General features: G+C 42.4%; 1 protein-coding gene across 1 annotated transcript in view; it reads left to right on the forward strand.

Moving 5' to 3' along the window:
- SLC31A1 (solute carrier family 31 member 1) overlaps positions 1-27,384 on the forward strand; it is a 36,317-nt gene that overhangs the window by 3,360 nt on the left and 5,573 nt on the right. The window contains exon 2 of the mRNA XM_049784967.1: positions 26,071-26,240. Within this exon, the coding sequence (XP_049640924.1) occupies positions 26,103-26,240 (138 nt within the window). The 5' untranslated portion in view covers positions 26,071-26,102. The remainder of the gene's footprint in view (positions 1-26,070; positions 26,241-27,384) is intronic.

The following is a 27,384-nucleotide window of genomic DNA, read 5'->3' on the forward strand; positions in this document are numbered from 1 at the left end:
AATAGTGCTGCAGATTAAGTACTTGCCTTGCATAGCCTGTCCCCAGGCTCCACCCTCAGCCCCACCTGAAATAAAACCTTAGGGCCCTCTAGGTGTGCACTCCCTTCTCCAATAAATAAAAAGTTACTGGAATGGCCAGTTGTGGAACTCTGCTCACAATTTCTTTGCATGTGTGGATTCCTGGTTTGGTCCCTAACTTCAGCAATAAAAAGGGTTGGAGAAATGGAACAAACCAGCACAGCGGCCTGCCAGGAGCTATTTCTGAGCAGATAGCCAGGAGTAACTCCTGAGCACTGCCAGGTGTGGCCCAAAAACCAAAAAGAAATGGAACAGGCCTTAATGTACATAGTAGACAAACAACCTGGCACTATACATTGAGTATCAAAAGTGAACTTGGTTTTACAAAATCTAGTACAGAACAGGCCTGTATTATAACTAAGGGCTTTGGTTTGGAGAGGTGTTTTGTTTTTTAAGTTTTGCCTTTTGGACCACACCTGGGGGCAGTGTTCCAGGATAGAACCCAAGGCTCCCTCATACAAAAGTCTGTGGCTTCATCCTTTAAAGCCATCTCCCTGGCCCAGTTAAACTCTGGGAGGCATCACAGAGATAGCTAAAAAATATGTCTGTAAGACATATGTCTTACAGAAACAAGCCCTGCAAGCACCTCACAGCCCCAAGAGAATTTTTAGGCCCCTATTAGAACAAATGTTTTTAAGGCTGGAGTTAAATTGCTTTACCATTTATTGTCAAGTTTTTGCAAGTTACTCAGATTATTCCTTAGGGTTCTTTGGGGGTGGGGGGGGGGGAACCATGCAGTGTTTCTTGGTGGCTGGCTACTCCCAATGCTCCCAGTGCTCAGGGGATGCTCCTAGCAATGCTCATGGGACCACATGGTGCCAGCTATTTTCCCAGCCACAGGACCTGAGTTTCTTGGGAAGAGAATGCATTAGTTTGTGTGAAGTACATAGAGTAATGCCTGAAAGTAGGACTGTGTTGGCTGCTGCTTTCAGTTTTCTGCACTCATTTACAAGCTTATGTTCATTTCTGTGGTTTGTTTTTGATTATAGGTGTAACCTGGCAGCCTGGGAATTGCTGCCAGCTCTGCTCAGGGGTCCTGCCTGCAAGAAGGACTGTGCTTACTGACAGGGTGAACAAAGATAACTGAAGTCCTTGACTTAAAAAAAAAAAAAAAAAACTTACTGGGGGAAAGCAGAAATAGTATGTATCAGATGAGTATTGTAAGAGATTTTTAAGGCTACTTCGCTAAGCTTAAAAAGCCACACTATCCATGAGGAAATTGTGACTTAAAAATGACCAGTAGGGGGGCTGGAGAGATAGCATGGAGGTAAGGCGTTTGCCTTGCATCCAGAAGGATGGTGGTTTGAATTCCGGCATCCCATTTGGTCCCCCACGCCTGCCAGGGGCGATTCCTGAGCCTAGAGCCTGGAGTGACCCCTGATTGCTGCAGGGTGTGACCCAAAAACCAACCAAACAAACAAAAAACATTTGCTTGGGGCAAATGAGATAGCACAGCACTATTTGCCTTGCCAGCAGCCGATCCAGGACCTAAGGTGGGTGGTTCAAGTCCCTGAGCACCACCGGGTGTGGCCCAAAAACCAAAAAAAAAAACAAAAACAGACCAGTAGGGGGGCGGAGAGATAGCATGGAGGTAAGGCATTTGCCTTTCATGCAGAAGGTCATTGGTTCAAATCCCGGCATCCCATATGGTCCCCTGAGCCTGCCAGGAGTGATTTCTGAGTGTGGAGCCAGGAGTAACCCCTGAGCACTGCCAGGTGTGATCCAAAAACCAAAAAAAAAAAAAAAAAAATGACCACTAGGACTGGGGAGAGTGCTGTGAGCACTGACTGAAATGTATTGTAGGAGGGTCAGATTCAATCCCAGACATGTCATGGTCTTCCAAGCACCTCCAGTTGTGAGCAACCCAAAACCAAGAATTTATATTTTGACTTTGCTTAGGAAGAAATACAAGAGTAAGTAGTTCAGAAGTGTATGAAAGGGGCCTGAATTATAGCACAGTGGGTAGGGCTTGTGCCTTGCACAGGGCAGATTCGGGACCTACCAGGGTCTCTGGTATCCCATATGGTCCCCCAAGACTGCCAGCAGTGTCTGAGTGCTGCTGGGTGTGGTCCAAAAAAAAGAAAAAGTATATGAAAGAGTATAAAAATTTCACTAACCCTGGGGTCAGAGCAGTGGTGCAGGGCGTAGCACTAGCCTAGGATGGACCGCAAGCTAGGGTTGATTTCTTTTTTCCTTTTTCTTTTTGGTTTTTGGGTCACACCTGGCGGTGCTCAGGAGTTACTCCTGGCTGTCTGCTCAGAAATAGCTCCTGGCAGGCACCGGGGGACCATATGGGACACCGGGAGTCGAACCAACCACCTTTGGTCCTGGATCAGCTGCTTGCAAGGCAAATGCTCCTGTGCTATCTCTCCAGGCCCGCTAGGGTTGATTTCTGAGCATATAGCCAGGAGTAACCTCTGAGTGTCACCACCCCCCAAAAAAAATTTCCCTAATCCCACTCTTTTTGAATGAGTGGGCACTTCTTTTTTGTTTTGTTTTGTTGTTGTTAGTTGTAAGATAGAGCAATGAAGATTTTATGAAATAAGCTATGGAAAATGCAGTTTGACACTGATACTGATATGTTAAAAAATCTCCATTGAATTTTTTTTTTGGAGGATTAGATTATTTTGACCACATCATTCAGTTTATTTAAAGTTGAGTAATATAAAGGTTCTAGACTTAATGCAAATATGTTAAAATAGTGCATTTGATGACAATAATGTGTGCAGGGGAGGGTGCTTGCCTTAGACCTGACCGCCTCCGAGTGTGTTCCCAAAACCAAAAACCAACTTCACACATTAAATTGGAGTTTATGGGGCAGGAGCGGTGGCACATCTGTATGGCATTGGCCTTGCATGAAGCTGACCTAGGACGGACCACAGTTCCATCCCATATGGCCCTCCCCAAGTCAGGAGCCATTTCTGAGCGCATAGCCACAAGTAACCCCTGAGTACACTGGATGTGGCCCAAACTCCCCCCCCAAAAGACAAATAAATAAATAAATAAATAAATTGGAGTTTACAGTTTGAACTTTTCAGTTTATGTGAACTTTAACAACTTCAAAAGTCTGCCTGGTACTGGAATACTTTAAGTGGCAATGAATGTCTAAAGGAATCTTGCAGTAGCTACTGGGAAGGAAATGCTTTTGAAGTTCTATTGCTTTGAGTTCTACCATTTCTTGATTTAGGTAACATCCCCAAGCAGAGGAAGGGCCCATCTTAGGAATGCAAAGCCCTGCAGAGAAGGAAAGGCTTGAGAAGGGTCCGCCCTACTTCTTTTCCTTTACACAAAGCCCTAGTCTTGTATACATACAGTCTGCTTTTGTAGGCTGATGAGTTTGTACAACCTAGCATAATGAGGTGGAATCCTGCACAGCAAAAGTCAGTAAGAAAAATAATTTAGAAGGAACACACTGACATAGCAAACTGATAGCAACCAGTGAAATGTTGGCTGTTTCTCAGTCAGGTTGAATCTTTGCCTAAATGGAGAGAATTCTTTATGTCTGCTGAGTGTTGGTGCAATGTTGAAGCTGTGAAAATACCTAGAGCAGCCATTCATTCTTTCATCTTATGAAGGGATGAAATGAATGCTGTTAGCTCTATATCCAGAGGCCCCAATTTCTCACCTACTTCTAATTTCTGCTTCCATAAAGACATAGATACAGTACATTTCATCCTGTACTTTGGTTATTTGTTTTTGTTTTGGGGCCACACCCAACAGTGCTCAGGCTTTACCCACACCCAACAGTGCTCAGGCTTTACTCCTGGCTGTACTCAGGGGTAGGGTATCCTCCTCATACCTGGTAGAGATGCCAGGATCTATCCCTAACCAGCTGCACAAGCTATACTCTCTCTCCAGTCTAGTACTTTAGTTATTTATATGTCATACTCGGTTACCAGACTGGATTTTGGAGATTCTCACCTTTACTTAATCCATCAATACACAATAGATACTGAAATGGATGAATCAATGGATGAAGAATGAGGTCTTTGTTCCTAAGGTCACACAGTTTCAGTTCACATCTTTTTGTTTGTTTGTTGTTTTGGTTTTGGGATCACAGTGCTCAGGGTTACTCCTGGCTCTCTGCTCAGAAATCTCTCCTGACAGGCCCCGGGGGACCACGTTGGAATGCCAGGATTCAAGCCACTGTCCTGCGTGCAAGGCAAACGCCCTACCTCCATGCTATCTCTCCGGCCCTAGTCCACAGCTTCTGATTCTAAGCCCAGTTGTTTCCTAACCACATCTTGCAGCATGTTGAAGTTTGTTTAGTTGGTTAGTTTTGGTTCAGGTGCGTACCCCGTAAACAGCCTCAGGGGTTGCTACTTCTTTTGTTTGTTTGTTTGGCGCCATACCTGGTGGAGCTCAGGGGTTCCTCCTGGCTCTGCACTCAGAAATAGCTCCTGGCAGGTTTATCTCTGGCTCTTGGGGGGTTACTTCAGGTTCCGCACTATATGTGACTGTGAGCACTAAGCCAGGAATAATCCTTGAGCACCACTGGGCATGGCCCAAAAATCAAATAAATCAACAATCCTTTATTAGGGAGAAAGGAGCAGTTGCCTTAGGTCAAATTAATCCCTAGTATTCACAGAGAAACCAACTATATATATTTATATATTATATACATTATATATTTATATATAATACTGATTTAGACCATTGAAATTCTTACATAATGTAACTGAAAGGAAATTTTACACAAAGACCTTTGAATGCCTTTGTCTATCTATTTTTGGGTTTTGGACCACAGCAGGCAATGCTTAGGTACTACTTTGGGGGTGGGGGTTTGGGGCAATATCGAAGTTTGAACATTTTTGAACATTTTGGGTTTATTTCTGACTGCTTGGAAGTCATTCCTGGGCCACATGCAGTGCAGTGTGCTGGCCCTCATGTGTTACTTCTGACTCAGTGCTTGGGGTTTCTCAGAAGCCTAGAAGTGCTCAGGAGACAATGCCATGCCAGAGAGTGAATCCAAGTCTCTGTGTGCCAAGCATGTGCTCAGGCCATTAAGCTACCTCTCCTGTCCCTGACTAGTGTTTTAAATCAAACTGGAAGAAAATAGTGACTTGAAAGTGAGCCCTGTGACTTGGACCCTCTCCCAGAAATGAATTTGGGGAGGTTAGAGTGAAAGCAGGTAAGGTGATTGCCTTGCATACAGTCAACCTAAGTTGGATCCCCAGTGCCCCATATGGTCCCTTGAGCACTGCTAGGTGTGACCCCCCCAAAATAAGAATTTTGTCATCTAATGAACAAGTGTTTTTTTATTGTATTTATTTACTATTAGTTAGAATTAAAAGACTTTGTTTCAAAAAAAAAAAAGGGCCCGGAGAGATAGCACAGCGGCCTTTGCCTTGCAAGCAGCTGATCCAGGACCAAAGGTGGTTGGTTCGAATCCTGGTGTCCCATATGGTCCCCCGTGCCTGCCAGGAGCTATTTCTGAGCAGACAGCCAGGAGTAACCCCTGAGCACCGCCACATGTGACCCAAAAACCAAAAAAAAAAAAAAAAGGCTTTGTTTCACATAAAATGTGATTCTAACCTTGGAGTCTCACAACTGAGATAGTTAGGATTGTTTTTATTGTTGTTTTAAACATTTTGCAAATAAAGAAATATGTACTTGGGGCCGGGCGGTGGCGCTAAAGGCAAGGTGTCTGCCTTGCCAGCGCTAGCCTAGGACGGACCGCGGTTCGATCCCCCGGTGTCCCATATGGTCCCCCAAAGCCAGGAGCGACTTCTGAGCGCATAGCCAGGAGTAACCCCTGAGCGTCACTGGGTGTGGCCTAAAAACCAAAAAAAAAAAAAAAGAAATATGTACTTGTAGAATTTAGAGTAGTTTATTTAACGTCATCAGGCTGGAGAGATAATGGATCTCAAGCTTAGAACTTTTCTTCACTCTGTCACTAAAAACTGAATGGGAGATTAGAACCATAATACAGGGGAGGGCATTTGCCTTGAATGCAGCTGACCCTGATTCAATCCCCGCATCTCATATGATTCAAAAGCACTGCTAGGAGTAACCCCTGAGCACTGCTAAGTGTGACACCCCACCCCAAAAGAAACAAAAATAAAAGTACTGAATGGGCTTGGATGTGGCTCAATGGTAAAGCATATATATATACTTTACCTGCATGAGGCTTGCGTTCTATCTAACCTTGTAACTGTGTGTGTGTGTGTGTGTGTAATACTTGTCTTTATATAAATTATATTAAAATACCCATGACTAGTCCATTGAAAATACATGGAGACTCTGCAAAGATCCAAGAGGAAGAAACTGAAAGGCTTTATCACGATTACTTTATTCCAGCAACAAAAGGTATTAGAAATGGAGTATAGTTCGTGGTTGGGAGATCCTTCCTCATTGGACTTAGACCTTTCTATCATTGCATAACTAAAAAGGCATTTTGAGTTTGTTTGTCTGACATATCAAATTTGAGTTGTCCTAGTCTAACTAAGCAAATAAATGCTTTTCTAAAGCCTTTGTAAAGAATGTAGTAGTATAATTGATCTTCTTTGTACAGAAAGGTGAGAGTGGGCTAGAGAAACAAGTTTTCATGTTAACTGCCACCAAACAGGATATATAAAGCCCTGAAACCCCTCCCACTTAGCGGCTTCCCAGCAAAGCCTTGTAAGAAAGAGATGTTATGGGTACAGTTTACTAAGTAGCATATTATTAGTGTCATTATTAAATAACATGGGTGTCAGTTTCTCTGTAAAATAAAGGCATTGAACTTAGCTCACAATATTTATTAGGAAACGACTTCACATGATTCAAAACACAGATCGTGGGAAGTTTCCCTTCTTTTTTTTCAAGTGTAGAGTTTTTTTGTTTCTTTTGGGTTTGGGATCACACCCGGAAGTGTTCAGCAATTACTTCTACTTCTGCACTCAGAATTAATCCTGTGGAGCTCATGGGGAATATGGGATGCTGGAGATTGAACCTGGCCCTGCAGTGTGCAGGGCAAGCACCCAACCAGCTGTACTATCTCTTTGGTCCCTAAGTGTAAGGTTTTTTTGGTTGTTTTTTTGGGTCACATCCAGCTCAGGGGTTAATCCTGGCTATGCCCTCAGAAATCACTCCTGGCCTGGGGGACCAAAAGGGACACCAGGGGATCCAACCACAGTCCATCCTTGGCTAGCGATGGCTAGGCAGACACCTTACTGATCCTTGCCACCGGTCTGGGCCCCCTTCAGTGTAAGTTTTATAAGAGCAGTGAGGGGCCTATAAATTAAGTACAAAACAAACGGGGCATTATTTTCGAATGCAGAATTTTATTTAGTAAATATGAGAACTGTGAGAATCCTATAAAGCACATTGGGTTAGTGAAAAGCTTTTCTTTCCCTTTTTTTTTTTTTTTTTTGGTTTTTGGGCCACACCCAGTAACGCTCAGGGGTTACTCCTGGCTATGTGCTCAGAAGTTGCTCCTGGCTTGGGGGACCATATGGGACACCGGGGGATCGAACCGGGGTCCGTCCAAGGCTAGCGCAGGCAAGGCATGCACCTTACCTTTAGCGCCACCGCCCGGCCCCTTCTTTCCCTTTTTTATTCTTTGTTTTGTTTTTGGGGTCACACCCGGCGCCGCTCAAGGATTACTCCTAGCTCTATGCTCAGAGTCCTCCTGATAGATTCAGAGGACCATGTGGATGCCTGGAATCGAACTGGAGTCCTTTGGGATTGGTCACATGCAAGGCAAACCTCCCTACCTCTGTGCTATCTCTCCAGTCCCCTTTTTTTTCTTTTCGTTAGTGCAAATTTTTATTTAGTAAATATGTGAGAGGACAGAAAGTCTAATAAAGTGAACACATTCCAAGCAGGAGTGTGTTTTACTCCAGAATGGAATGGGGAGGGGATTGAATTGCAACCCACATCTAGTCAACTTCCTTCCCTTCCCTTCCCATCACAGTGTTACACTTTGCTCTCCCCTCTTTAAGGTATTGCTAAATGACGTTGTTATCCTTTTCCTGTATAAGGTTATTGTATCAGGTGAATGCAGGCTTTGTCTTAGGAAAGGCTTTTGATTAGTGTTGCCTTTTCAGATTTACAATAAAGGCATTTGTGAGCCATCTTGGGCACTCAGACTTTGGGATAAATGATTAAAGCCTTTATAAGCAACTCCTGGTTGGGCTGGAGAGATAGCATGGAGGTACGGCATTTGCTTACATGCAGATGGCCGGTAGTTGGAATCCCGGCATCCCATATGGTCCCTCGAGCCTGCCAGGAGCGATTTCTGAGCTTAGAGCCAGGAGTAACCCCCGAGCGCTGCCGGGTGTGACCCAAAAAAAACAAAAACAAAAAAAAAGAAACTCCTGGTTATAGATTGAAGCTTTATAGGATCTGACATAAGGTTCAACCAGGCACGTCCCACCTTTACAAATGAAGGTACTTTTTTTTTTTTTTTTTTTTTTGGTTTTTGGGCACACCCGTTTGACACTCAGTGCTTGCAAGGCAGACACACCTTACCTCTAGCCCCACCTTCCCGGCCCCAGGTACTTTTTTTTTAAGGCAACTAGCTTCCCAGGATAAATCACCACCAGGTAGCACCAACTAAATGTCTCCTTCACTTCTTTCTGCATATTTGGACAAATGGGGAAAGGTGGCCTATCAAGTTTAAAGGATATGCCATAAGTATGTGGTACTGTGTTTGTGTCTTAGAATTTAGTATTAGGAACAAAGGATAGAGGCCAGGGAGTGAAGCACAAGGTAGAGCACATATGGGAATTCCGGGTAGAATCCCAAAACTGCCCTTCCCCTAGGTGTGGAACAAGTGCGCCACACACACACTAAGGAGTAGAATTATCACCCTTTCAAGAATGTAGGACAAACAACAAGGTGGGGGTAATACTTATTTGCATTTCAAGATGGTGGTTTTGTTTATTTGGTTTTTGTTTTGAGGTCACACCCAGCAGTGCTCAAGACTTACTTGCTCCTGGCTCTTACTCAGGAATCACTCCCTACTGGCTCAGGGGTTCCATGCAAAGCAAACACTCTACCTTGTACTATCATTCTGACCCTTCAATATGTTGTTTTGAGTGTGGTCTTTCACAATATAGAAATGAGAAAGTATGATACTTTAATTACATTTGTGTTTTTCCCTATAATACAGTGTTTTCTTTATGGTACACCAGTTTAGTTTTTGACACATTTCTGACATAGTTCCTAAATCTCTCAGAATTTTCTAAATGGTATGTCATGGTATCTTTTATGTTAGTGGATTTGGGGAAGCCTTTAGGCACCCCTATCTGATATGGGGACTGGTAGTGCCTGGGTAGCTTCCTTCACATTCTCTAGGAGCAGGGGGGGGGGGTGCTGTCACTGTCACCTACACACAATGAAACACCTCCAGTAAGGCTCCTAGGTGGGGTTTGAGAGTTTTCAGGTGGTGGAACCAGAATGCAAGCTGGACTAAAAAGGTCTTGTGATTAGGCCTGGTCCTATGTTATCTTCTGGCTATTGGTTCTAATTTAATACCATAAGTCTCCAGGAATAAATTAGATTTCTGAGTTGTGTGTGAGCTAATCTGTGCTCAGCAAATGTTTATAAATATTCACTGAGCAGATTGTTGCTCAAGAGGCAGTTGCTGTTGTCTTTACTATTTTTTGTTTTGCTTTCTTTTGTTTTGGGGAAACACCGAAGTGCTCAAGGGCTATTCCTGGCTTTACACTGAGAAATTACCTTGGCAGACTCTGGGGACCTTGTGGAATGCCGGAGATCGAACCTGGATAGGCCACTTACTAGGCAAACGCCCCAGCCTCATCTTTTTTTTTTTTTGGTTTTTGGGTCACACCCGGCAGCACTCAGTGGTTACTCCTGGCTCTACGCCCAGAAATCGCCCTTGGCAGGCTCTGGGGACCATATGGTTATACAGGGATTCAAACCACCGTACTTCTGCATGCAAGGCAAACGCCTTACCTCCGTGCTATCTCTCTGGCATGCCTCATCTTATTTTAAAGGAAATTTACTTTCCCTTTTAACTATTATACTGACATCTTAGTGAATACATCATAATGGTCCTTAAAGCAGCCCAGTGAGACAGGCTACTTGTTTTGACCTGATTTTTAAAGCTGAGACAGATGTTAAATAATTTGCTCAAGAGCTGGCAACAAGTAGGCACAGTTTTACAAGTTGGAGAATGAATGTAACTAGTTCCCTCACATACTTGGAAAGCCTCCATTAAAAAAGAAAGGAAAAAAATTAATAGCCACAGTTTTATCACACACATACACACACCCCACACACACACACCCTTGGGCAGTTTAGGGTTTCAAGCTTAAATTTTGTTCCCAAACTTAATCTCAAAGGCTCTTGGTGGTTACAAACAGTGCGTTTGTTTTATTGTTCATGTTGGGAACTACATCCAACCATTTCTTTACACAGTTAGGAAAACAGTACTTAGCCTACTCAAAGTCTGACTTTCGGGTAGTTCAATTCCTGTATTTCACAACTAATCTAGAAAAAATAAACCAAAGAAAATAGATCATTTCCTCTTGACTGTAACTTGGATTCTAATCACAGTATATTAAATTACCTTTCAAGTCCCAAAGATGAACCATTGGACACTAAATTCAGCAATAGCTCAGAGGTCCTTTTATTAAAGAGGGATATGTGTAATTTTTTTTAATTTTCGTTTGTTTGTTTTGAGTCCAATACCCAGTGAAGGGGTTTATCCTAACTCTGCACACAGAAATTACTCCTGGAGGCAGGCTCCAGGTATCATATGGGATGCCAGGGCTCCAATCCAGGTTCACTGAATGCAAGACAAATGTTTTCCCTGCTGTGCTATCTGACTCCTTATATGTGTAAATTTTTTTTTTTTTTTTTTGGTTTTTGGGCCACACCCGGTGACGCTCAGGGGTTACTCCTGGCTATGCGCTCAGAAGTCGCTCCTGGCTTGGGGGACCATATGGGACGCCGGGGGATCGAACCGCGGTCCGTCTCCTAGGCTAGCGCAGGTAAGGCAGGCACCTTACCTCCAGCGCCACCGCCCGGCCCCACATGTGTAAATTTTTTTGTTTTGTTTTCACCCAGTAGTACTCAGGGGTTCCTCCTGGCTATGTGTTCAGAAATCACTCCTGGCAGGCTCGGGGGACCTTATGGGATGTCAGGATTCCAACCACCATCCTTCTGCATGCAAGGCAAATGCTCTACCTCCATGCTATCTTTCCGCCCTATAAATTTTTTTAATTAAACTGGAAGGCTTTTGCCCAGTGGGAATATCAAAATTCAGTTTTTAATTCTGGTTGGCTTGTTTTGTTTGTTTTGGGGCCATAATTGGCAGTGCTCAGGAGTTACTTCTGCACTCAGAAATAGCTTCTGATAGGGTGGAGGTGGGTGTTGAACCCAGTTGTGCTGCTTGCAATTCAGACACCCTAACTGCTGTGGCCCTCTGGTTGGCTTTTCTGGTGGGGGCGGGGGTTTGGGCCACACCTGGTGATGCTCAGGGGTTACCCCTGACTCTGTACTCAGAAGTTGCTCCTGGCAGGCTCTGAGGACCAAATGAGATGCCAGGGATTGAACCCGGGTCTATCCTGGGTCTGCTACATGCAAGGCAAACACCCTAACGCTGTGCTAATCACTCCTCCCTCTCTGGTTGACTTTAAAAATAAAAAAAGTTGGGGCCGGAGAGATAGCATGGAGGTAAGGTGTTTGCCTTTCATGCAGAAAGTCGGTGGTTCAAATCCCGGCATCCTATATGGTCCCCAGAGCCTGCCAGGGGCAATTTCTGTGCATAGAGCCAGGAGTAACCCCTGAGCACTGCCGGGTGTGACCCAAAAAAAAAAAAAGTAATTTTTTTTTTTATTAACTCACTGCAGGACACAGGGTTTAAAAGTTGTTGATAATTGAGTTTTGGTTATATCCCTTTACCAGTGTTCATTTCCCTCCATCAATTTGCCCAGTTACCCTCCTGTCATCCCACCCTTTCCCATCCTATATCCAGCCTGCCTCTATGACAGATACTCATCACCGTCCCTTTGGTTGATTCTTATTTTTTATTTGGGGCCACACAGTGATTTAGCACCCCTAAATCACTCTGGGACTCTGTGCTCAGGAATCACTCCTGGCAATATCACAGGACTCTGTGGGATGGATCTTAACTGGATTAAGCTGCATGTAAGGACTCCCTCCCCACTATCTGGCTTCTGTTTGGTTGACTCAACATTTCTTTTTCTGATGCAGACTAACTTAATTACATACACATCAAGTTATACCCCAAGTAACCACCCTTATCCTTCAAATGCAGTTAAGTTTGGGAAATGTTCTCCAGTGTTCAGGCTCAGTCAAAAAAAGATCTGAAGATCTCTAAGACATCTCCTGAACCCAGATTCCCAGCTTAGAAATCATTCCCTCAAGCATTTACTGAATATCCACCCAAAAGCATAGTATTAGGTGTCACATTAAATCTCAGTCTCACAATGCATTCGATAAATACGTGAGTGGGTGTCTTTAACATTTAATATAGATGTCTTTAACATCTAGCACATAACTATTATAATTCACAGTAATAAAGTTTTCACGTGTGTCATAGTCTTCTTTTCTCTCCCACCCCCAGTTTTAGGTTGGGAGTTGAAAATAAAAGAGGCTCAAAAAGATAGTACAGCAGGGAATGTGTTTTCCTTGCATGTATCTAACCCAGGTTCAATCCCCATCATCCCATGAGCACCACCAGGAATAATTCCTGAATATAGAACTAGGAGTAACCCCATGAGCATTGCTGGATGTGCCCCCAAAAACAAATATAAAGTGTTTTATCAAAGACATAGGATAATAGTGTCTTGCCTCAGCATATCCCTCTGGAACTTTGGAAAGGTCTAATGGGATACTTGAGAAATAGCAAAGAGGTTAAAGGTGCTACCTTGCCTTCAGCCAAACCCAATTAAACCCTTTCCCTGCACTGGAGAAAGGGGAGAGGGGGAAAGATCGAACAATAGAATTTCAAGAAATTTGTTAAAGGAAAATCACAAGGATTTAATAGACTCAATAACAGGACCATGTAATTCTGTTACATTGTACGTGCTATAAACATTATAAATATTCAGAAATGGGAGGACAAAAAGGAATTTTACAGGGAAAGACATGCCAGAAAGAAATATAAGGACTAGGCCGGAATAATAGTAGAGGTTGTTTGCCTTGCATCATTGACTCAGGTACGAATGCTTCCAGGAATAATTCCTGAGCACAGTGCTAGTAGTAGCCCCTGAGTATAGCTGGCTGTGGCCCAAGCACCCCTCCCCAAAAAATATTGGGCACTTGCCTGGCATACAGCCAACTTGGGCTCAACCCCAGCACCTCTATGGTCCAGGAGTGGTCCCTGACTGTGGAAATAGTAGTAAGCACTGACAGATAGTCCAAACACAAAACTAACAGAAATATACAAGAATAAGTGTGTAACACAGGATGCCAAACAATGAACAACAAATAAGTATTTCACTGACAAAAGTTTCTACTACTAAATAAACTTTTTTTTTTCTTTTTTTTCTTTTTCTTGATTCTGGAGACCAAATTCAGGACCTCCTTCATATGGAGCAAGTGTCAATTCCTGGGCTACATTCTGGCCTCTCCTTATTAGAAGCTGAAGATACTGAGATTTCTTTTCTCTTAGACAGAAATTAGTACAGCTCAAGATAAGAATTACAGCTTGCATGGGGCCTGATCGGTGGCACAAGCAGTAAGGCATCTGCCTTGTGCACACTAGCATAGGATGGACTGTGGTTCGATCCCCCAGCGACCCATATGATCCCCCAAGCCAGGAGCGATTTCTGAGCACATAACCAGGAGTAACCCCTGAGCGTCACCAGGTGTGGCCAGAAAAAAACCTATAGCTTGCAAAAATACAAGCAAATGGTCAGCACCTAGGGAATGGTCTGTCATGTGTGGTTCTGATTTGATTACACTCTCTACTTATGAAGCCCAACATAGAGCAGGCGGTAGTTGTGGGGGAAAAGAGCGCAACTCTGATTCATTTGGCTCATCTGTATTTGTTTTCTTATGAAGGAGGGTTCTTGCCTGACAAATTGCCTAATGACATTTCAACAGTTACATAGAGACGCTCCATATAGTGACTTCAAAGTTTCTTGTTTATATTTTTATTGAAGTAATATTGGTTGATAACAGGTATAGGTATATGATATGGTAATCCACCCCTTTATCTGATTTACCTTCTCTTCCCTCTAAGGATTTACTGCATTGAAAGAAGGTAGGGTGATATACCAGGTGGAAGCAACAATATGAACAAAGGTATCAGAAAAACTGGGATCTGCCCTTGGACTACTAAAAACTTATCTATTGGGCTGGTTGAGCTGGAACACAAACTAAGCAGAAAGGTTGAATGAGAGTTATATTTTACAGGAACCTGTGATTTCAGAACGAAGAGGTCAGTAAACAATAGAGTAGTTAGTAGGTAATAGAATTTTTTTGAGCCATACCATAGGTAGATTGATTTCTCCTTGTCCTGTAGAATAAGGGCCCTGAATATCATTGGACAAATCCATGTTTGTGATCGAGTAGTTGGGGTGAAAAAGTCAGGCTAAGTGAATCTTCAGATTAGGGATTGAAAAAGAAGAATTATCCTGTAACTAGAATAAGATCATGGAATTTGTATTTGTAGGAAGGAAATACCATTATTTCTTAACATCAGTTGTTACGGTGGTATGTAATTATTTGCTTTATAGGTATATTGTGTAAAAACTTTTTTTCCAGTTTTTTGGTTTTTGAACCATACCCAGTAGTGCTAAGGGCTTACTCCTGACTCTACTCCACTGTCAGGGGAAGATATCAGGGTGTTAAGGATTGAACCTTGGTTGACTGTGCAAGGCACACACCTAATCCACTGTTCTGTATCTCTGGCCTCACACACAAAAAACACTGAAATTGATCTCATCTTGCTGTTTTTATAATGCAGTTTCCCTTATTATACTTCGAACTGTTTAGTGTCCTAGAAATAATCTAGAGAATCTGCATTGGGGGCAGGATAGGTAGCTGAAATAACCCCCGAGCAATACCCAAAACACTTGTAAAAAGGAAAAAAGATTCAATGTTTGACATTTTAATCCACTTAAAGATTATTAGTAGACAATGTATTTTCTTCCTCCTTTCACTTTTAGAAATGGATAAAAAGTTGGGGCTGGAGAGATAGCACAGTGGTAGGGTGTTTGCTTTGCAGGAAGCCGATTCAGGATGGACAGTGGTTCAAATCCCCACATTCCATGGGACCATGCCTGCCAGGAGCGATTTCAGAGTGCAGAGCCAGGAGTGACCACTGAGCACCACCAGGTGTGACCCAAATACCAGAAAAAAATAAAAAAGAAATAGATAAAAGCTTTTGGTTAATCTGCTCATTTGTTTTGTTTTGTTTTGTTTTGGTTTGGTTTGGTTTGGTTTTTGGGCCACACCCGGCGGTGCTCAGGGGTTACTCCTGGCTGTCTGCTCAGAAATAGCTCCTGGCAGGCACAGGGGACCATATGGGACACCGGGATTCGAACCAACCATCTTTGGTCCTAGATCGGCTGCTTGCAAGGCAAATGCCACTGTGCTATATCTCCGGGCCCAATCTGCTCATTTGTTATAAAACAAATATTTGACTGTACAAATTTAAATTAGGATAGAATATGGAAATGTTAGGTGAGCTCTCCACAGAGCTCCTACTCTGGTCTTCCACAAAATCAGAACAAAATGAATTTGTAATAACCTTCGAACACTTCATTTGGAAAATCTCAACTTACCTATTTTTAATATATCAGCTCTACACGCTGCTACTCAATATAAAGTATTATATTGATTAGTTTCTAAGCATCTGTCAAAAAAAATCATTTCAGACTCATTAAGATAGTAGAAAGGTAATCAAATTTTACCTAGTATGTTATTCACAGAGTAGGAAATTTATCTTTTGTCTAAGGTTCTAGGGGAAAACAGAGGAAAACCATTTATTTCAGCAAACATTGATTGTAATTTTTTTTTTGCATAATATTAGAAAATGCAGGGGACTAAGAGATATAATCTAGGATAGGGATTGTGCAGTGCATAGGGCACTTGGCTTATATGTAGCTCACCAGGATTCCCAGCATCCCATTTAGTCCCCAAGTACTGCCAAGTATGACTCAGAAACTTAAAATTAAAAAAAAAAAAAAAAAAAGGAAAAAGGATGATGATAGCAAAGCATTCTGTATGGAAACTACAATGAAAAAAATAGAATTAAGTTTTAGGTGTGGGTATTAATCATATGAGACTTGGTGTTTTGTGTTTTTTGGGAGGTTTTGTTGTTGTTGTTGTTTTTGGTTTTAGGGTCACACCTGGCAGGCTCGGGGGACCATATGGAATGCCAGGATTTGAACCACCGTGTTTCTACATGCTATCTCTCTGGCCCCATGACTTGGTGTTTTTACTGTTGGTAAAAATAAAGTCCTAAAATATAAATTGGTTTGCCTTGTACAGTCCTCATTCACTAGTTTAAATTAGTTAGGGGCCGGGCGGTGGCGCTAAAGGTAAGGTGCCTGCCTTGCCTGCGCTAGCCTTGGACGGACCGCGGTTCGATCCCCCGGTGTCCCATATGGTCCCCCAAGCCAGGAACAACTTCAGAGCACATAGCCAGGAGTAACCCCTGAGCGTTACCGGGTGTGGCCCAAAAACCAAAAAAAAAAAACAATAAATAAATTAGTTCTTTTTGTTTCACTGCTCAAGCGGTAATAGCTTGTGCCATGCATGGTTACCCAGAGATGTAGATGATTTGGAAATTGGACAGAGGCTTTTTTAAAAGTTTGTTTCTTTTGGAAAACAATTGCCCTCCAACAGGTTTCTCATCTCCTTTGCTCAGTCTGAGCAGCTTCATAAGGTAAAGTGGAATGTGGAAAGATGAAATTTATGATAGGAAAGGTTTACCTTGAACCAGTCAGTAAATATGATTATTTTGGGGCCACACCCAGTGATATCCAGGCAGGCTGGGGGACCATATGGGATGCCTGGAATCAAACCGGTCCCTTTCTGTCCTTTTTATAGATGGTTATAATGCATTTCCTTACCTTTTACTTTTAATGAAATAGATGAAACATTTGGTTTTAACCAAGAACATGAGTTAAAGATCCACTCTAATTCATAGCTGCTCTTTTATTCTAGAAACTTGTCAATCCATGCAGCTTTTCTTGTTCACCTAGATCATTGGCCTCATAAATGAAGGCTTTTTAACTTTTAAGTATAATTGTTTGAAGTAGTTTTTCCCTTTATGTCTTTGACAGTTGGTTACTTTTGATGCAGCCTATTAGTCTGGTAATGAGTAATTCTACCGCTAGACTCTGCTATTATTTGAGAGTGCATAGACTATTGGTTTCTTTTCGTGAAATGTGTTCTCAAGGGATTCCTTTAGACCAGTGCTTCTCAAATAGTGGGGCATGCCCCCCCAGGGACTCCATAAAGGGGGGCACATTTGACCTTGGCAAATACTGTCATAACAAGCTAAGCCCCGTGTTTATGTCTCTGTGTGTCTCTGGACTTGAATGTTGCTGTGTCCTGCTTCAAACCCTGCTTCGAAAAGCTATGCATTGCAAAATGTGCTCATTGTAGCCATTAATCCAGACATCACCTATGATTAAAAAATCATCTCAAATTATTATATATATTTTTGTTTTGCAGGTTAAAGTTTTTTTTAATAAAGATACTATTTACAGTCGCACGGGGGGCATGAAAAATGTTTTCTTCTTCCTGGGGGGCATGACAGAAAATAGAGAAGCACTGCTTTAGACTAAAATAGTATACTTTGTAGTGCTAGTTCACTATATACCCTGCATTGTTTTACTTACTGCATTTAGTACAATGATACAGTGGGTTTGAGGGAGCCTTGGGCTTGGTAGTGAATCTATGCAAATCACAGTGTATTCAGTGTCTTTTTTTGACTCTTTTTGGGGTGGGGGGCTTGTTTTGGTGTTAAGGCCATACACAGCTGTGCTCAGGGCTTTCTCCTGATTGAACTCAGGGATCACTCCTGGTAGGCTTGGGATTAGACAGGGTTCTAGGTATCAAAGTTGGGTCAGCAAGGCAAGCATCCAACCTACTATACTCTTTCTCTGCTCCATTCAATTCTTTGAGGGTGGGAGACACCTAATGGTGCTCAGAGATTACAACCCCTGGCTGCCAGGGATCAAACCTGGGTCAATCTGCATGCAAGGCACAGTGGGACACTGTGCTATTGCTCTGGCCCCTTCATTAAAATTTTAATACCCTTTGCACATGATTACTAAATTAGGCACCTTATGATCACTTCTCCAGGATATGAGCCAAGAAAAGATAGCTAAAATATCCAAAAGGATTGTGGGGCTATAGTCATATAATTATGAATATGAATTATAAGGCCAGGCCTAGGGGATGAATGGAACAAGAGGAGGCTCCCATTTGCTGGAAACTATTTCAGAACAGAACACAAAGTTATGGGCAGACACTCAAATCCCACTTACTGTATAGTATCGAGTTCTTTCCTTTATTCCTGTCACCTTTACCTCTTCCCTAAAGAGCAACACAAAGGTAGCATTAATAAAGTCATCAAGAAAATCTTTATTTCACCTACATATGATTACTTAACTAAGCCAGATTCGTTTCTCAGAATTTCTGCTGACTTCTTATGGATTATCGAAAGAGCAGGATTAGCTCATATAAACTGATCACTTGATCTTGTGAACATAGTCCAAAAGTATGAATCTCCCAGTTTATGGTAGTGCACTGCTTTTTACTTTGAGTTTTTCCATATCTTTGCATGTAAGTCACTATATAATCATTTAGACTAAGCATAAGAGCAAATAGAGAGCTCTCTTCGTTTACTTCACAGGAACATGACCCTAATAGATTTTTTCATGAAAACGCCCTTCTTGAAAGTCAGGGAAGACAACTGCAGGCAGTCTGTCTGTCTCTTTCCAGGCTCCAGATTACATGGGAATTAAAGGAGAATGTGGCAGATGTGACCTCTGCACCTTATTTTTTTTAAGACTAATCCTCATGGGTTGTCTTAATGAATTATTGTTTCTTATTCAACATTGTGCAATACTAGGAAAATAAAGAATGAAGTTGACTACTCTAAACCTCTTAGAAATAAAATCTGACCCTGTGAAAGGGCATCAGAATTTTAACCTTCTTGCTAAATTCCTACTTGTCCCTAAATTAGTTTTTATTAGAAAGACTATGCTTTTAGATGGGGCCAGGCAGATAGCACAGGTAGGGTGTTTACTTTGCATGCAGCCGACCCAGAACCTATGGTGGTTCAAATCCCAACATATCAAATGGTCCTCTGAGCCTACCAGGAGCAATTTCTGAGCAGAGCCAGGACGTGTGACCCCCCCAAAAAAGGAAAGAAAAAAAGAAATACTATGCTTTTATAAAACAAACAAACAAACAAAAACGACTGTCTAGATGAACTTTTCAGTATGTCTGGTGGCAGGAAGAGAGGAAATCTTTTTTATTATTCTCCAGCAAGTAAACCCATCCATCCTGGATCGGCTGTGTACAAGGCAAACGCCCTACCACTGTGCTATCTCTCCAGCCCAAATTTTTTTTAAGTATATTTTTTTATTTAAGTAACATGATCATATTTGGGTTACAGTCATAACCAGAACAACCCCTTCACCAGTGCAACATCACCCCCTCCCCCCTTCCCATCCCCTGCCTGTATTCGAGATAGGCATTCTACTACAGTAATTTGTGTTTTGTTTTGTTTTGGGGGGGGTTTTTTGGTTTTTGGGCCACACCCGGCGTTGCTCAGGGGTTACTGCCAGCTGTCTGCTCAGAAATAGCTCCTGGCAGGCACGGAGGGACCATATGGGACACCAGGATTCGAACCAACCACCTTTGGTCCTGGATTGGCTGCTTGCAAGGCAAACACCACTGTGCTATCTCTCCAGGCCCAGTAATTTGTTTTTTAAGTTCAGTAAGTTGTATTTTTTTCCTTAAAGGATAAGAGTAAAAAATATATAGTAAAGGTGTGATAGTGGCAATTGCCAATGTTTGCATAGGTCCAGAAAAATGGAGAAAATGGAAAAAAAAAATCCTTGACCTGATTACAAAAAGGCCTCACCCCAGAAGTTTATTGGCATAAGACTGACTCTGGGTTCCAGGCATACCAGTCTATCCAACTCCAGTCATTCTCAAGGTCCCGGTGAAACTTTTTCATACTTTAGCTATTGTTGGTATCAGACTCTTATATTTAAAGACTCTGAATTCTGTGTGTTTCTTTCATTGATGTCAGGCTGATGTGGAGCATCCTCTAGTTTCAGCATATCATTAAATGCAGAGCGATCTGCCCTGCATGTAGACTGTTGCTGAGTCCCCTGGGTGTTGGGAGCACTCTTTGGAGTAATTCAATGCCAAAGCAGTGGTAGGTCTTCTCTGGTAGAGGCTTGGATCCTGGTAATGTTAAAGACAATTGTGGTTGTTTCCATAGATGGTACCCATTGTTCAGGTGTGTGTGGGCAATGCCCATTCTTCTGAGGCCTGAGCCAAATCATTATGCCAATGTTCAGGGTAAAAGGCCTAATTGCATTACCAAATTTGTGTTCCCATCTCTATTAGATAAGAACTTGTTTGCATATGTATTATTTTCCCATTTTAATGTGCCTATGCAAAGGAGAAGCAATGCCACAAGATATTGTTGGTGCATCTGGGGGCCAACAAATAAAGTCCAACATTTTCCGTAACTTGGTATAAACATGAAATCTATACAGAGTTACTTTTCTACCAGTATTGCTTATAAAACAGATCTCACAGGGGAAAATCGAACAAATAACTAATATAGTGGGCAAAATTGTCACTATATGAGGATATTCGAAAAGAGTTATAGACGTTAAGGGAATACATCTGAGATATACAAAAGAGATACATGTGACTCTTTTATGTTTTAAAAAGAAAGCAAAGAAAGAAAACAAGGGTATTTGAAGACAACAGGTGATAGTTGAGTTTTAGACATGTTTTGCGGCTTTATGGAACCCTATATTGTCCTTGAACTAGGGGTTTTGTCCAGCCCAAATTTTAAAGGATCTTTAATTTGTGATTTTGACTAGATGGAATAAAGAAAAGAAGAAAAGGGGGTGTGGTAGTTGTTTTAAACATGAATGGGGAATTTTATACTGGCTTTGACATGCATATAAATTTTCTTATACAGAAATCCATTTACGGGCCCGGAGAGATAGCACAGTGGCGTTTGCCTTGCAAGCAGCCGATCCAGGACCAAAGGTGGTTGGTTCGAATCCCGGTGTCCCGTATGGTCCCCCGTGCCTGCCAGGAGCTATTTCTGAACAGACAGCCAGGAGTAACCCCTGAGCACTGCCGGTGTGACCCAAAAACCAAAAAAAAAGAAAAAAAGAAATCCATTTAGGGAGGGGTAAATAATCCACTTAATTAATAGAATATAAAGTTTCTGCTACCTTCCTGTCTCAACATTACCAACTTTTCCACAGAAAGTAAATCAAGAAACTTTAAGGTACTATGCAACTTCCTGAAGAATTTTGCACTTAATTCTTAGAAAGAGAATGGAGGTGTGGAGCTAATTAGAACTTTTTTTTTTTTTTTTTTTTTTTTTGGTTTTTGGTTTTGGGGTCACACCTGGCAGCACTCAGGGGTTACTCCTGGCTCTGTGCTCAGAAATCGCTCCTGGCAGGCTTGGGGGACCATATGGGATGCCGGGATTCGAACCGCTGACCTTCTGCATGAAAGGCAAATGCCCTACCTCCATGCTGTCTCTCCGGCCCAGAAAAACATTTCTTGAATAACACTCTTGGATAAAGTTAGTAGGTGTCCTTTAAAGAAACTTGAATGAACCCAAAACAAAACATAGTATGAGGTCTCAAATGAACATCACAATCTTTCTGTTTTCCTGGGGTTTGGTTTGGTTTTGGGGCCACACTTGGTTACTCCTAGCTCTGTGCTCAGAAATCACTCCTGGCAGGCTCAGGGACCATATGGGATCCCAGACAGAGAACCTGGGTTGGCCATGTGCAAGGCAAATGTCCTACCCTATCCACTGCTATTCTATCATTCTGATCCCATTTGTTGTTGTTTGCTCAGAAGATTCTTTGTTTTTGTTTTGGGGTCATACCTGGCAGCGCTCAGGGGTTCCTCCTGGCTCTATGCTCAGAAATCGCTCCTGGCAGGCTCAGAGGATCATATAGAATGCGGGGATTCAAACCACCGACCTTCTGCATGTAATTGCGGCAAACGCCCCACCGCCATGCTATCTCTCCCCACCGCCATGCTATCTCTCCGACCCCTGCTCAGAAGATTCTTGAATTTAGCCTCGATAGTATGGAAGTTGGAGGCTCATTTAGATGTGTGAATATTCATGATTTTGAAGTAAACCTACTCACTGTATCTAAAGGATTACTTTTCACCTTCCTTCCCCATATTAATCACACCAGGGAATCTTCCTCTTATTTTTTCTTTCTCAATAACCAGTTTGTCTTACTGTTGAATTAGTGGCTCTGAACTGTTTGGCTCTGTAAGAACAGGATCAATATTGGATTAAGTGAATAACAAGGGGTACTCTCAGGCTTATGATAATGAGTCCCAGCCTCAAAGTTTCTAAACACCCTTCCACAATTTTTTTAAGGGAGTTATGATTTTTTTTAATTTAAAGGGATTTTCAGAGGGATTTGTCTTAAAAAATGAAGCTTGCTTGGCTTTATTGCAATTCTGGAGTTAGACAACAGTAAAAACAGGCTAGTAAAGAAAATGGATTGTGGGGCAAGATAATAGCAAGTAGGATGTTTGCCTTCTACACAGCCAGCCCAGGTTCGATCCCTGGCATCCCATATGGTCCCCTGAGCCTGCAGGAGTAACCTGAGTCCTGCTGGATGTGGCCCAAACATGAGAGACAGACTGAGACAGAGAGGATTACATGAAATGGCACTTTGTATCAATGAGAGAATATTGATCCGGTTATAAGCAAAAATTGAGATGCTTTCATGTCAAGGTACCTAGAGGAGGAAGGTACCAGATAAAGACTTCACTAGTCTTTTTTTTTTTTTTTTTTTTTTTTTTTTGGTTTTTGGGCCACACCCGGCGGTGCTCAGGGGTTACTCCTGGCTGTCTGCTCAGAAATAGCTCCTGGCAGGCACCGGGGACCATATGGGACACCGGGATTCGAACCAACCACCTTAGGTCCTGAATCGGCTGCTTGCAAGGCAAGCACCGCTGTGCTATCTCTCCGGGCCCACTTCACTAGTCTTGATCCTGGTAAAGTCCTGATGGGTTAAAGATTACTAAGAGTAAGGTTGAAGGTTAAATTAGATATTAAGTTTTACGTTCAGCCAAGCTTGAACCACTCCATCTTGGACCTGTTTTCTCTGATTTTTAAATTGGTTTTGTTTTCTTTGGTTTGGGTTCATACCCTGTGAAGCTCATGAGTTATTCTTAGTTGTATTTTGGCGACAATTTGCCATGCCAGGGAGTAATCTGGTCAGCTGCCTGTGAGCAAATGTCATATTCCCCTAAATGCAGTCATCTTTGCAGTCCTGTTCTATCAGTTTCTAACAGGGACAAATACAGGGAACCCACCGATACTTACCTCTCCTCATTTTTCAGCATCCCAATCTCCAGCCCCTCCCAACCTACTGACAATGAGAGTCTTTGGTTGGGCATAGATGAACTTATGTGGTCCAGCACTCACATGGGATCAAGGCTGATGATGCACTTGTATTAGATTTAATTGAATATAGGTTATCCAATTTCTACCTTGTTTGGTGCTTTTTGCTTTGATACCAATCTCTGTTCTGAGCACACTGCTTGCCTAGGGCATCAATTGACCTTTTCTTCCATTTAAATTAGCTCAAGCCCTGGTTGTCCTACGTGAAAATGTATTCTTCACATTCTGATTAAACATACCCTCCTTTTGAAGTAAATTATCTGACTGCTTGTTTATATTATGACATTTAGGATTTCAGTATCTTGACGGTCTTCATTGCATTAATCACATCCTTTATCCATTTATTTCCTGCAACTCAAGACATCTTAGCCCTGTTTAATTTGAACATACAGTTGAACATTTGTATTTTTGTTTGGTTTGGTTTTGGTTTTGACGCTCAGAGGTTAATTCTGGCTATGAGCTCAGAAATCACTCCTGGCTTGGGGGACCATATGAGATGCTGGAGGATTGAACTGTGGTGAACATCTGTATTAAAGGAAGGAATGATTCTGCAAAAATATTAAGTGTTTAGATTTTAAATTCTTGGTCAGTTAACCATAATGATCCTTATGCATACTATCTCTCCAGCTCTGTCTGTAGCTTTTGTTAAAAAATATTTTAGGGGGCCCAGAGAGATAGCACAGTGGCCTTTGCCTTGCAAGCAGCCGATCCAGGACCTAAGGTGGTTGGTTCGAATCCCGGTGTCCCATATGGTCCCCTGTGCCTGCCAGGAGCTATTTCTGAGCAGACAGTCAGGAGTAACCCCTGAGCACCGCCGGGTGTGGCCCAAAAACCAAAAAAAAAAAAAAAAAAAAAAAAGACTAGTGAAGTCTTTATCTGGTACCTTCCTCCTCTAGGTACCTTGACATGAAAGCATCTCAATTTTTGCAGACAGCCAGGAGTAACCCCTGAGCACCACCGGGTGTGGGCCAAAAACCAAAAAAAAAAAAAAATTTAGGGGAACAGAAAGATACAATAGGTATGGCACTTGCCTTGCTTGTGACAGACCCAGATACAGTCCCAGCATCCCTTATGGTCACCCAAGCAGAACCAGGAGTAATCCCTGAGCATTGTTGGGTGCAGTGCAAATGCACTTTTTTATAGACAACTTTCTACCCTTTTTCCCTTTATAAACCTTCATCAGATGTATGGTGTGTAAGAATCTTCTCCCATTTAGAAAACTATCTTCTGAGCATAAAGCCAGGAGTAACCTCTGAGTGCTGCCAGGTGTGACCCAAAAACAACAACAAAAAGAAATCCTCCTGGCAGGCCCAGGGGACCATATGGAATGCCAGGAACCAAACCTGGTCAGTCCAGGATTGGACGCATGCAAGTCAAACACCCTACCGCTGTGCTGTTGCTCTTTGTTTTTTCTTTTTTTTTGTTTTGTTTTGTTTTGTGTTTTGTTTTTGTCTTTTGTTTTTGCTATTGCTCTTTGTTAGTATGTTTTGTCATACAAAAGCTTTTTAGTGGGGGTTTCCAGGCTGTACCCACCAGTTATCAGAGGCTACTGGTGCCAGGGAAGGGCCCTCCATATGCCAGGTCTGGACTCTAGACCTTTAACTTATTTTCCCATCCTGCACTAAGCTTTATTTTAAATAGTCCCAATTATTTGCATTTTCCTTGCCACAAGTCTCCAAAAATATCTCTAATCCGGATGTCAAGAACAAACATTAAAGAGTTAAATTTCAACAGTTATTCTGCATCCTCCCCACCCCCCCAAGTACTTTAAATGAACTAACAGAGTACCACCCCGTTTCCAGGCATCTTATATCAACCACTATGAGAAAGACTGTTTCGTTCAGTGTGTTACATTAGTTGTTGGATCCTTGGAATAATGGCTGGAATAAACCCACTTGGTCATGTTATGACCTTTTTGATATTTAGTTCAATCTGCTAGCATTTTGTTGAGAATTTGTGTACCTGAATTTGTTTTTGATATTGGGGAGGGGGTGTTTTTCTGTTTTAGTTTTATCTGGAATATTGGTCCTATTATGTGAGGATGTATTTCCTCTTTGTTGTTTTTTTTGTTTGTTTGTTTTTGAGCCACACCCATTTGATGCTCAGGGGTTACTCCTGGCTAAGCACTCAGAAATCCCCCCTGGCTTGGGGGGACCATACGGGACGCTGGGGGATCAAACCTCGGTCCTTCCTTGGCTAGCGCTTGCAAGGCAGACAGACATCTTACCTCTAGCGCCACCTCACCAGCCCCTCCTCTGTTGTTTTCTATAGAGTTTGAGACAAATTGCTGAGCAGATGACGAAAACTTTGAGTGGTGTATTTAGTTCATTGAACTAAATTCTACACCAGAAAAATGAGATTTTGTAGCCTTAACTCATTATGAATTTTCTTTTCAGAATCTTCTGCTTACTCAGCTTTTACTGGAAAAATGGATCATCATTCCCACCACCACATGGGGATGAGCTCCACGGACCAAAATAGCACTATGCCACCATCTCACCATCACTTAACGACCTCATCCTCACACCACGGAGGAGGGGAGCATGGTGACGGACATATGATGATGGTAAGTATCACTGAGGCAGCCAGGGCTAGTAAGTGGGCACACAGATAGAGACTTTAGGGTTTGATTAGTTTGAAGCTCATGCCTGACTTCGTGTTGAGGAACTACTATGCCCCATGTTCAGTGCTTGTGGGTCACACCCATGCCCTAGATCAATGTCTGCAGCTAATATATCCTGTGTAGTCTTCTGGGTGTGGCCCAACACCAAAAAATGGAAAGTTGGATTCAGCAGGTAGGGCACTTGCCTTGCACGAGGCCTAGCTAACTTCAATACCCAGCACTCCATATAGTCCCCCAGGAGATCTCTGAGAGCAGAACCAGGAGTAAACTCTGAGCGCCATAGATATGGCCTAAAAAGTTGAGTTGTTGTTTTAATATAAAATATAAAGTCTAATATCCATGTGTTTGAGTGAGGCCTTTCTCAGCATGGCTCCTTTAGCCCTTTCAACATGCAGTTGGTTAAAAGTTTCATTAAGACAGCTCTGTTGGTGGTGGGAATGTTGCACCGGTGAAGGGGGGTGCTCTTTACATGACTGTAATCATACAACTATAATCATGTTTGTAATCACGGTGTTTAAATAAAGATAAAAAAAAAAGAAAAAAAAATACAAAAAAAAAAGACAGCTCTGTTTATTCTATGGCCCTACCCATCATGTGCATTTCCTCACATGGATTCTATGCTCAGCTTATTTCAAGCAGCTTCTTGCAAGCTGCTTCTCCTCTAGCTCCCTGCTTCTGTCTTTCCTCCCTTCCCCCCAGCCAAACTCTATTGCTCTTTATTCATATTCAAGATACCCCTGCTCATCCAGGTATGGGCAGGGGGGTCTGACCATCAACAGAAAGCTTTAGGAGGGCCCGGAGAGATAGCACAGCAGCGTTTGCCTTGCAAGCAGCCGATCCAGGACCAAAAGTGGTTGGTTCGAATCCCCGTGTCCCATATGGTCCCCCGTGCCTGCCAGAAGCTATTTCTGAGCAGACAGCCAAGAGTAACCCCTGAGCACCGCCGGGAGTGGCCCAAAAACCAAAAAAAAAAAAAAGCTTTAGGGCATTGAGGGTAGGGAACCTTACAACGAATAATCTTTGTTTGGGGGTCACACTTGGATGGCACTCAGTGATTTCTCTTGACTCTGTGCTCAGAAATCTGCTC

This window comes from Suncus etruscus, chromosome 1 (assembly GCF_024139225.1).
Source record: "Suncus etruscus isolate mSunEtr1 chromosome 1, mSunEtr1.pri.cur, whole genome shotgun sequence".
In the NCBI taxonomy this organism is placed as follows: Eukaryota; Metazoa; Chordata; class Mammalia; order Eulipotyphla; family Soricidae; genus Suncus; species Suncus etruscus.